The sequence below is a fragment of the Brassica napus genome, chromosome C9, assembly GCF_020379485.1.
Source record: "Brassica napus cultivar Da-Ae chromosome C9, Da-Ae, whole genome shotgun sequence".
Lineage (NCBI taxonomy): Eukaryota > Viridiplantae > Streptophyta > Magnoliopsida > Brassicales > Brassicaceae > Brassica > Brassica napus.
Window position 1 is genome coordinate 56,183,993 of NC_063452.1, and position 12,875 is coordinate 56,196,867.

General features: G+C 33.4%; 1 protein-coding gene and 1 pseudogene across 1 annotated transcript; one reads left to right on the forward strand and one right to left on the reverse strand.

Moving 5' to 3' along the window:
• The first annotated feature begins 1,200 nt into the window (after positions 1–1,200).
• On the forward strand, positions 1,201–1,797 carry LOC106408768. Its single transcript, XM_013849473.1, has one exon. It carries the CDS (start codon positions 1,201–1,203, stop codon positions 1,795–1,797), a length of 597 nt encoding a protein of 198 aa, XP_013704927.1.
• Positions 1,798–5,333: 3,536 nt separating this feature from the next.
• Positions 5,334–7,818, reverse strand: LOC106426193 (annotated as a pseudogene).
• Positions 7,819–12,875: the final 5,057 nt, after the last annotated feature.

Below are 12,875 nucleotides of genomic sequence, written 5' to 3' on the forward strand. Positions count from 1 at the left end.
AGAAGGTGAAGTTACAGCAGAGACAGAGACAAAAGAAGTGTCGGAGAAGTTGTTGAAAGATAGCTCAAGATCTGATTTGACGGAGGTTTGTTTAAACGTCATTAAATAGAGCAACTTTGCTGTGGTCATTGCTGAGTAGACGTTTGTGTCGATCTTTCACCGTAAGAAACAAGACGAGCTTCTACCGTAAGACACAAGATGAGCATACAGAGGATTACCAACAAGAACAGCCATTGTTGCTTCATTTATTATCAGCCAACCAAGTGTTCGATCAATTTCCCACCAGAAGAAAGCAAAGCTTTCATGAGAAAGCAAAGCGTTCAGGAGAAAGTTTCATCCTTTATCTTGAAACCACCGTAGACTGACTAGATCTCCTTGTTGCCGGACTGAGCTTGAGGTGAAGTTAGATGAGAAGCTTCGAGTCAGTGCAGGGGTCGTGATTGTGGATCTTAAGCGAGAAAGTTCTTGACTTTGTTGCAGAGATCTTTGCGAGAGGAGGCTGATTCTCTTCTCCATTTGAGGCCTAACACTTCTTACAAATAGTTTATGGATTCTTAGATTTATTTACACTTGTAATCGTACAGTTAAAACAATATTTGATCTATAAATTTTGTTTGGTGTTCATTTTCCATTTGATTTCTATGTTGATTTTTCTTAAGCCTCAAGAATCTAAGAAATCTATTTCTTAAATTCTCCATTGTATGAATCCGACAAACACACCATTTTTGGATCAAACATTACAGGTGATCAGTTGTCTCTGTTTGAAACTTGGGGACTCGATTGTCGATTTCCAGCCTTTGATACAGACTTGAATCTCAGCAGAGACACCACAGGAAGTCTCTCGAGGATGAGCTCAACGACATCGTGTGGTAGCAATTGGCGATGTCTTTTCAACATTGTCTTGTTGTCTCTCAAGACACGATCCATCGAAGCTTTCCTATATATATATACACAACAACATACATACGAGTCTACTTATTAGATTTAAGAAAAAAGGAATACTTCCTTTCCATGAAGATAAAAAAGAAAAAAATAAATCTAATAATGGACCATTCTGAAGAAGGATACATCAAAGTGAAGAGGAAGTATCAAGGCAAGATAGAGTGCATAGTGCTCAACTCCAAAGGTTAAGAATGAGCTTTGAAGTTCTGGAGATGAAGACGGGGGAAACTATCATTGAGTACTTCACAAGAGTCATGCATGGAGGTTGCCAACGATATGTGCAATCTAGGAGAAGATATGCCAGATGTTAAGGTGGTTCAGAAGATTCTATGGACTCTCGTAGAAAAATTCACATACGTTGTATGTGCTATCAAAGAATCGAATGATGTCAAGAACATGACGATAGATGGACTACAAAGCTCTCTGATGATCCACGAGCAGAATCTCAGCAGGCATACTGGGGAAGAACATGCCGTGAAGGTTGAGGGACAGTGGAGATCAGATGGTGGTAGAGGCAGAGGAAGGAATCAAACTGGATCTCGTGGTAGAGGACGAGGAGGCAGTTTCGGTCGAGGACAAGGGAATTCAAGCTTCACCAAAGATACGGTTGAATGCTACAAGTGTCATAAGCTGAGATACTTCAAATCAGAGTGTCCAAGCTGGGATAGGGAAGCAAATTATGCGGAGATGGAGGAAGACATACTTCTTATGGCACATGTAAAGGGAGCTGAAGATGAAAAACATATTTGGTTCTTGGACTCAGGGTGTAGTAATCACATGTGTGGAGCTAAAGAGTGGTTCACTGAGCTTGACAACAACTTTCGTCAAAGCGTCAAGTTAGGACGTAGGAGATGACAAAACCATTTGCTCTCTTTGTAAACAATTAGCTAGAGCATTGTAAACATCGGTGTGAAGTATGGTGTACCGAATGGTAGAGAGGAGATTTTATGTGTCATCAAACGGATCAGGTTTCAACGATAAAAGGGCTCCATCTATGTAGATGGACTTAGGGTTCGACTGGTTTAAACGCAGCGACTGCGGGAAAACCAGTCAGACCCTTAATGGCGAGGGGATAACCTCCGCAGGCAATGCCTGTCAAAAGCAGTGAAAAGACTGGAAATATCGTTAGCCAGTTTCAATTAACCAAAGTTCCATCCCATTTCCTTTCAGATAAACCCATGTCATTTCTTTTCAGATAAAATCATGTCATTTCTCTTCATCTGGCGACACAAGTCAGTTGCTCATTTCATTGAATCAACTTGGTGATTCTGCTGCTAATTTAGCGTGACATATGGTGCAGATGAGAAAGCAATGTTCAGAAAGGTATTTGTCATTCCTTCTATACTAGGCCCGGCTCACGCTACGCGCGGGATATCGTATTTGGATTTTGATATTTTAATATATATATATATATATATATAATTTTTAATTATATGGTTCATTCAATTAATATTATAAAACATGTGATTCAATTTTATTTTTAATATGTTATATATTTTTAATTTTGAATCAGCTAATTGCAGTTTTTTTTAATTTAGTTAATTTAATTACTTTGTAAATTATTGTAGTTGGAGGTATTTAGTTAAAGAAACTCTTTGATTAATATTTTATGGTTGTTTTCGAATGTGTTAGTAATTGGAAGAAGTTATATTAGATAGTTTTGTTTTTTTTTTAAGTTTTTGTTTGTCTTTTTTTCTGATAATTATTTGCTACATTTGTTGATATATTATTTATAAATAACCAATTAGAATATGCAATAAATATTTTCCATAAATTTAATACATGAGTAAAGAGACATTTTAAGATCAATATATATTTTCCTAATTATCTGGATGTAATCCTGATTCATTGTTAGCTGTTTGGGTCAAAAATTTAGAAGGAGACTTTGACAATGAACTATTTTATTATTTTATATAGCTATGATATTTTTTTTTTTGAAAGAATGTTAAATTAATTCAAAACAAAAAATACTGTTTACAACTAAGGTTGCTTATTTTAAGCTCAAAAGAATTTGAAACTTTTCTTTACATTAGAAAATAGGATCATCTAAAAGAGAACCAAGTTCCCATGGCTCCCTGATAAGCTGAGTTGTGGCTATGTCTGATGCTTGAGATACGATTTCGAACTTGTTTGTCGATGATAATTGAGTGACTTCATGTGAAAACCTATCAGAATACAATACGGTTTTCTGATTATATATTCAAAGAAACACTAATTTGGGTCAAAAAAAATTAGAGGGAGAAACATTGACCATGGATTCTTTGATATAATTATGCATTCAATGAATTAATAATTTTATATCAAAACTATAAAAACTCAGTTTTCCGATCATATATTCAAAGAAACACTATACTTTTTCCTTTGGGTTAAAAATTTTAAGACCCTATCACATAAATTATTTAGGCTGTATCAAAGAACCAGTATATTTTTATCTTGACCAATAAAACTATCGCTTGTATTTCTAATTATCTGGAAAAGACAGTAATACTACTGTTCAAATCCAAGTATATGTTTGATTATATATAGGTCAAGTCAAGATAGTTTGATGATAAATAGCTATTTTTATTCAAAATTAGAAATACATGTCGCCATACAAGATCCTGAAGGAGAGTTTCACAAAATCAGACATCATCCATATTCCACGAACGCTAAACACTATGGCGGATAATCTAGCCCGTAAAGCTAGGATGCAGCTGTCGTATGTTGTTCATATGGATGTAGATCACCCAGTTTGGTTTATAGAGTCAATATGAGTCTGTAAAAGTCGATGACAAAAAAAAAAAAAAAAAAAAAGAAATACATGTCGCTCTGTATATTGACCAAATGTTTTTTGAGCCAATTTTTTCCTAAGTCTCCTCTTTTCAGAAAACCGGAGTTCAAGTTCTTAATTTTATTTCTTTCAAAAATAAATAAATTATAATTAAAAATGTAATCAAAATATAAACCAAAAGATCGAAATTAGGCCTGTGATTTAGCCACTTTGGTACATTAGCCACGTCTAATAAAAGCCTGTGATTTAAACTCCATCTTCCCAGTTACAGACCGTTGAATAATCAATGCGGCGGAGGAGATAGACTTCGAAACGATGTCGTATAGAACCCTCTCTTATCTGACGTCGTTGTTTTCTTCTAACTTTTTCCTCGAGTCGCTGGAGAGCGTCACTTCCATCCCTGGGCGAGCCGGTAACTCGGAAGGGAAGGAGGAGGAGTCGGAACAAAAGGAGGAGTAGTCGGAAGAACTCGACGGTTGTGGAGATGGGGGTTCTAGCGAGCGCAACGCCGTCGTCGCCGATAGGTCTGAAACGGCTGTAGGCAGATCCGTTGGTTCCTTCGCTGGCGCACCAGATCCGGTCGTCTTTCTCGACAGAGCAGTCGAAGTCCGCGGAGCAGCTGAGGCTGTGGGAGAAAGGGTGAGAGTAGGAGTAAGACATCAACGGTGCCATCGCCGCGAAGTCGTTCAAAAACGTTGACGTCGTGAGTGATAGAGAGACGTCAGGTAGAGCTAGAGAGAGGTTTAAAGTCTCGATCTTGTTCTTCTTCTCTTCATCTTCTTCCACTTCTTGTTTGACCTCGTCGTGAGCCTTTCGCAGCGAAGGATTTGGATTGGGTTCTCAAAGATATCACCGTATATCTCTGAGTTCAAGGTGAGAGATATCACATATATTTATACTGAATCTCACGCTATCTCTGAGACCTAAAAATCGCTCTGAAGACACATGAATCAATGGGATTAAAGAGTGAACCATTAATCACATCGTTTCTCGCCGCGAGAGGAATCGCAAGCAACACCACATCGCCTAACCACGTAGGGAAGAGATGATTTTTGTACCTTCGTTGCAGCGTATTAGGGTTAGGGTACTTTCATCCACGTAGGGCCTAAGAAAATTTAATCCAACAGTCCATTATACAATAGATACAATGAAGTCAAACATCTCCTATTAATGAAGCGCTGCGTTTTGATTAATGAGGACAGGTGTCGGCTACGGGGAATTCGAATTGATGACATTGCATCCGAGCTGGACCCCCATACGAGTGATTCATTGTCTTCTTTATATATAAAGATATTTGTGCCGACACTGGCAATTTGATGTGTTGTAAATTTATACTCCCTCCGTTTCTAAATAAGTGTCGTTGTAGAAATTTTTTTTTCGTTACAAAATAAGTGTCATTTTCGATTTTCAATGCAAAATTTTTTAGTTTTATTCAGTAATTTATTTTTCTATTGATTAAAATATGGTTAGATGTATTGGTAATTGTGTTTTTATATAAAAAATGTACAAAATTAATTGTTTATTTAATCCGTCTGCACAGACTCAAAACAACACTTAATACGAAATAGAGAGATTAGCATATTTCTACCTTGAAATTACCATCAAACTTGCATTGGAAAAATATGAAAATAAAAATGCTTTAGTGATACATGCAGAAACATAACTGTATCTTGATTAATCCCATAACTGTGTCTGGTTCGATACAAAAGACGCTCCGACCAGATGTCTCTTGTCCACGATCTCACGGTAATAACAAAGCAAATAGTACTAATTGCTGCGATTTAGTTATTCTCAGAGATAACAGCGTAAGATGTTTTTCTTTCACTAGAACATACCACCTTGTTTCAGTTTTTGGCTTAAACTCGATCAGATCTTGAAGCGGCTTTACGTCTCCCAATCTTTCATCTTCTTGCTCCCCTTTGGTTTCTCAATAGGACCATTCATGCCCGCCATTTTATTGTTGTATTTTTCTCGTAGAGGATCATTAGAAGTCCACCTGCACAATCATCCATCATGCAAAAAAAAATAATAATTCAAAATCTGAAGCTCCATAAACCAATCAACAGACACAGACACAACACTCTCCCTAACATAACACTATTCACATTTGCTTCCAACGATTGAGTTCAGTTCTCAGCCTAATGTTTCTACTCAAATTCTAAACAAGTCAGTCTTCAAAATCAATAGCCTATGACTAACCAAAATGTAACAAAAACAAAAGCTGAACGCAGAAAGCTTACGGGTTACTCCAATCTGTTGTATCCTCATTGACAAGGTGAGTCCATTTAGTTCTTCCACTGCGACCAAAGTGCTTGACTTGCATGACTTTCGGCAGAATCGATTTATCCAACCTATCTTCTCCCGTTGGTGCAGAGAAGTCTCGCTGAAATATACCATCCGTCCCCACGGATCCCGCCTCATCATCAGGATCCGCCTGGAAGAAGGCACCCTTGTGGTAATACTTCTGCATGAAGTTCCATTTCTTCTTCGGTTGAACCGACGAAGCTTTCGGATTCTTCCTCTCCCATTCTCTCCTCTCCTGCTCCGTCATGTTCCTCAGCTTCTCTATCTCTTCCCTCTCTCTCAGCATAGCTTCCTTCGCGTCCCTCTCTCTCTTGATCCTAGCGATCTCTCTCGTCTTCCAAACTTCGTACTCCTCAGCTTCGTTGATCTCGTCGTCGGTCTCCACGTCTCCGATGTTCGCTTCTTGCAACAGCATGTTCTTGCGTATCTCTTCGTCTTTCCTAACTTCCTCAACCACGATCTGCTTCGTCTCTATCTTCCTCATCTCGAGCTTCCTCTTAGCTAACTCCTCGAGAGCTTGCTCCTCAGCCTCGAGCCTTTCACGCTCTGCAACCGTATCTCTCTCAGCTTTGGGGACGAAGACAGGCTTGATCATGGTGATACTACCGGGCATATCATCTTCAGAATCAGTCTCGTACTCAGACTCCTCTTCCTCCTCGTCTTCCTCCTCTACCTCGTCCTCTTCCTCCACAGGTAGCAGATCAGCCTCCTCTTGAGCTCTTTTGAGATTCTTTTCTCTGATTCTCCTCCTTCTTTCTTCCAAGCATCTTCATCTTCTTCCTCGTCTTGGTTCCTCAACTCTTCTTCTTCTGTGGATATAATCTCAGCCTGTCTAACTCGACGATGATCGGCTCTAACTTCTTCACGGTTTTCAGCTCTGGTCTGAGCTAAACGACGCAGCCTCGGGTCATCTTTCCTAGCAACCGCTAAATCATCATGGTTTCTATCCAGAACATCAGCCTTGTGCATCCTAACGTCTTCATCATCCTCGGCCTCATCGGCCCACTCGGGAGCTTTACCAGGCCAGTATCTTTTCACTTTAGTCTGTCCAATCCCACCTCGGAGTTTGGCCCTTGTAGCAAGTGCAGCTTCACTCACTCCCGCTGTGACAGACATCTCTGAAACTGCGAGTAATCAAACTCAAATTATGTCGACTATTTGTTCTCTACACAATGAAAGAAAACAAAATATATACATGGATTAGATTCAAAACTTGACGTCTCTAGTATTCACCAGAAAAAGAAAAGGCCTACTTCCAAATCAATAACAGTGAGACAACAGATATTCGAGTAAAGGCATTCTTTATGTCTGTGTAATATCAGCATATCTCAAACACATTCTGATTCTAGCGTAAGCAAGCAATACCCATTCTGTGTCACAAGCACATAAACACCATTCCTCCATAAGATCACCAAAGAACGTAAAAAAAAAAGAGAAACCTGCAGATTTACACAAGCTATAGAAGGTAAAAGGGGATCCATCTATATCAAATCTGAGTCTTTTGTCCAATTTCAAGCTTTGATCTACGGAGATACAATAATAACAATCAATTCGACTAGAAGACGAATCAGAAACGGGAGAATCGAAGCTACGAAACTCGATGAGAGAACAAGGAAACAAAAGTATCCAGAAGAAATTGATAAGAGGCAAATGAGCTTACGCTTTGGAGAAACCTGTACGTTTAGAGAGTGAGCGAATATCAAATTCGACAAAACTGTGCGAAAGAAACCCTAGTAAACCGTGGCGAGACGGAGGAGGAGAGAAGACGAAGACGGTGGAGGTATTGAAACGCCTCGGGACAGAACACAAAGGACCATGCGAAAACTCATAAACTACTCATTAGAAACTCTACTGGGCTTTTTAATGGGCCGTATTAATAATTGGTTTATATTAGGCCTTGAATCTAACACCCTCGATCTAAAACTGCGTTTCTTACCGTCTGAAAATGCTTTTACTTGTTTAGTGTTTACCGATGAAAGACAAGACACTCTATGTCATATGAGAGTCCAATTGTTAAAATAAACGTAATTCCATCTGCTAATGGTTGTTGAAGGCAGCTGAGAAGACAGGATTCCTTGAAAATGTTGATGTTATCTCTCATGGGAATATACATATGCCTTGACGAGCCTGATGGTCTTTCTGGCTTTGCGAGTTTAAACATGTAGTTAAGTTTGCAAGACCAATTGCTGATAGATAAGAAATATGGTAGCTTATGTGAACAAGCACTTCAGACAATATCACTCGTGTTGACGACTAATTTCCACAAAAGGTGTACCGTGTACAAACTGCATGTAGACTTGGGAAGTGGGGCTTGATGGTGAGCTTCTTAGTGGAGCAGATGGAAAAGGTCTAATCTTCAGAGCAACTCCAATCTAACTACAAAACATTAAATTTGGTGTGATATCAGTTCTAATAAGACTCTAAGAATTACTAACACTATTCATCACATCAAGCATTAATACAAATATATATTTTATTATGTTTCGTTTAATAATGTAGTTAAATTAATATTATTAATTAGTTCAAATCTATAACTAAAAATAAATATTATTATTTAACATTACATTTTTTGTATTAATATTAATAAAATTAAACATTAAGATAGTATATTACATTTAATAGTATAGCTAAAGCAGTATTATTCATAGATTCAAAAATATTATTAAAATAAATTTATCATTTTGTCATGTACTTTCATATTTAATAGTATACATTTTTAGTTGTAAATGATATTTTACATTAAATAAGTTCATATATAAATTGGATAAAAAAATTGTCTGTTGTGTTGTGTACAAATTAGCTACACACTGTTCATCATTTGCTTGCTTGTTTGATAGGTATATATACCAAATTGTCTTCAGGGCAATGGAAACGAGTTTGTTAATGATGATAAACTCATCACCATCCTCTTTGCACTGAATTACTTGATTCTTACTTAAACATAGAAGGATTTTGGCGCAGGTGGGCAATGATGGACCCTGTATTCGGTTTACAACTCCAGAATTGATTCCAAAGATTACGATTTTAAAGCAATGGTGAATGCATTCATATCTATCAACTGCGTTTGTAGCATTGTACTTTTTGATCTTAGACTAATTCTCATATTGTGAATGTACAGATCACCCAAAATAAAGCAATGAAATATGGAGACAAGTTTAACCACATCGTGGTGGTCAATGGTTTCCACTAGAGAATGAGTTGTCCTGTTGGTCCAGGCCAGGGATCGATTCCCCTGTATTGCGAAATTATTAGCTTCACATGTGGCCACGCGGATATGGACCCATGCTTACGGTCCATTTGAATACCCGGGAGAGGATCCATCTGTGGGTTGCACCTACCACCCGGGGATTAGGTGTGTGTCTTTAATAGACCCGGGTTTAACCCTTTTATCTTCAAAAAAAAAGAAATATGGAGACAAGTCTCTCAAGTGATAGAGAATTGTAGAGAAATCCAATTTTCCCTCTCTTGTCAAAGTTCAGAGGAAGATTTTGAAACATAGTGTTTTGGCCGGTTTTCAATCTTCAATGTTTAAATTCTGATTGTTCACATATCTCGTCGAGAGTCTACTGTGTTTAGATTCTGATTGTTCAGGTGTCTTCTCTTGTCTCTTAAACGTAACTGTCACTCAAATTCAGTTGAAAACTTAAACATTTTTCTATGTCTCACTTTTGGATCAAATCATAAACACACACACATATATATATATATATATATATATATATATATATATATATATATATATATATATATATATATATATATATATATATATATATATGTGTGTGTTTCTAACCCTAGCTTATTATATAAAACTTGATTTTTCAAAGTTGCTAATTAATATGATCGCGACACGTAGCAATTATATATTTAAGATTGTGACATGTGTTAATCTATCTCATAATTAAAAATATATATACTAAGATATTAAAAAAAAACAATTTTAAAAATCTTATTAAATATATTATTAATAGTAATTTCCCTTTTTAAAATCCTAATCAAAAGATAATTGCAAAAGATTATTTGATAATAATCTTCCTTCTAATATTGTGACATGTTTTAAAAGATATATAATGATTAAAAATATATATAATAAGATAATAAAAACGAATTTTGAAAAAAATACTTTTAAAAATTATTTAATAGTAAAAACGATTTTTAAAAAGGTTGTTAATTAATATTTAATAGTCTTATTGTTATTATTATTTTTCATTATAATTTTGGTTTTAAAAGATACTAAAGGCAGATAATTATAAAATATAAACATTAACTTTTAAGAAACAAATGTTAAACAAAAATGAATTGTAAAATCCTACAAGTACAATAAATTATTTAATAAAAACATGAAGAAAAACTAATTTTAAAATAAATAACATTACTTTTATAAAAGCATAATTAAAAGAAAATTGTAAAAGTACTCTTATTATTTTTCTTATAAGTAAATAACTTTCCTTTTTTAATAGATAATTGTATGTTAAAAAATTATGACAAAAAATAGCTACAAATATTTCACATCTACATTTAGGTTTAAGCTTCCACATATTATTTTTACAAAACACAATAGTATTTACATGATACAACTCAACATTTTATTATCCTTATTACATTTTATGATGCTAGCATGACTTTTAATTTTGATGTTATCATCGTACATGAGTATGTGTGAATATGATAAATATGTGTTTGTATGTATAAGACAAAATACATAAATAATTAAACAGAATTTTTCTATTAAAAATAAAATAGTTGAATAAAAAACTAAAAGAAATAAAATAATTAATTTCCTTTAAAAAAGTCTAAATAAAATAAAAAACGTAAAAGTAATCTTATTTTTCTTATAATTAACTAACTTTACCTTTTAATAATTTTTTGTTAAAAATTATAAACCAAAATTAACTTCAAATAGTTCACTTGATATGATTGTGATATGTGTCAATTAAAAAATTATATTGTGAATGTGTCAATAAAAACCTCTATTATGTGAAAATAACTTTTTATTTTCCTAAAATGTTAAATGAAAGAAAATTCTTTTATAATCTTAACCAATTAAGAATTTTTTTCTTTTTTTAATTGTGACCAGAGAAAATTGTAGAATTTTATTTATTAGTAATTTTTACTTCAAAAATTTAATGATAAACATGATAGTAACAATTATTAGTGCTATTGATAAAAACGAATTTTGAAAAATGCAACTTTTAAAAATAGTTAATATTAACTGGAAATAGTTATTTGATAGAAATTTTATTTTATTTTAATTCCTAGACAAAATATAATTGCAAAAGATTATGTAATATTAATTTACTTTTCTAAAATCCTACAAAACTGTACAAGAATATTTGATAGTTGTTTCCTTTTTTACAAAAACAAATCCTAACCAAAAACAAAATTGTATAATATTTTTAAGTTCTACCCAAAATAAAATTATAAAAATTTATTTGATATTTTTTTAAGAGAGTGTTTGATGATGAACATGATACTAAAATTATTTAATTGACAGAAGAAGTGCAAAATTAGTAGTGATATGAATGGTAAAAATAGCAATTTTAAAAATATTTATTAATAACTAAAAATAATTATTTGATAGCAATATATTTTTTCTGAAATTCTGAAAAGAGTATGATTGTATTAGGTTATATGATAGTAATTTACCTTTTCTAAAATCTTTAAAAACAAATTGTAAAAGCGTATTTAATATTATTTTTTATTGTAAATAAAAAGCAGATTTATAAAATAGAAAGTTTTGATTTTTTTAAAAAATCATAGCAAAAAAAATTTAAAATAATTATTTAATAAAACATTAAATTTGTACATAAGAACATGTATAATCTTGTCATTGATTCGATTGGTGTATTTAACTTTCATTTCTTTTAACTTTTCATTTCTTATTTCGGATTGTGTTCAGTTTAAATTGTTTATATATAATATTTTCTCTAATCCTTAGTATAAAGTTTATAACAACTCATATATGCATCATTATTATAAAATACAAATATTAACTTGAACTTATGTGTGAAAACAGATTTTAATTATAAAATAAATCTCAAACAACATATGCAAAAAACAATCATAATACTATAATAAAATGAGTTATTATTTTATGGTTTTTATTAAATTAGAACATCAAACAAAACTCGTTGCAACGCAACGGGCTCATATCTTGTATGTTATAATAATAGATGCTTTCTCTGTTTCACTAAGATTGTAGTCTTAGAATTTTCACACAATTTAACAATAGAGTTACAATTTCGAAAATAATTATATTTGAATAAATAGGTAAAATTATAAAGTTACATTGAAAGCACAAAACTACTATTTTGTGAAACAAATAAAAATTTCAAAACTACGATTTTTATGGAACGGAGGAATTACTTTTTTTTTTTGTATTAGATCTTGTTGCATGTGTTATACTTATTAAATGTAAGCATCATAATTATATATTATATAAATATTTGTTATTAAAAATGTGTGGAGATTGCATGGAGATATCATATTACTAGCTAAAGCATGAAACTGCTTGGAGATTTCAAGCGGCATCGGATACAAGTGATCAGGCTGCTGATATAATATACTCCCTCCGTTTCCGAAAGTAGGATTTTTTAGATTTTTTTCTTGTTTCACACAAAGATAGGTTTTATATATTGTTAAGGTACTTTTTATACTTTTGAAGAACATTAATTGAGAATATTTGAATTGATTAAATTTCATTGGTGGAAAGTTATTAGAAAGTGTATAATAAAGTAAAAAATAAATTAAATTATAAACATTTATTAAATTCCTGATAAACGTGTATATTCTAGAAAATCTTACTTTCGGAAACAGACGGATTACATAATAGCAACTAAATCCTTTTGGTAATTTGCAA

Bases quoted from the DNA above. Each gene is read 5' to 3' on its own strand.
- LOC106408768 (XM_013849473.1), top strand. From the start codon at position 1,201: ATGGAGGTTGCCAACGATATGTGCAATCTAGGAGAAGATATGCCAGAT.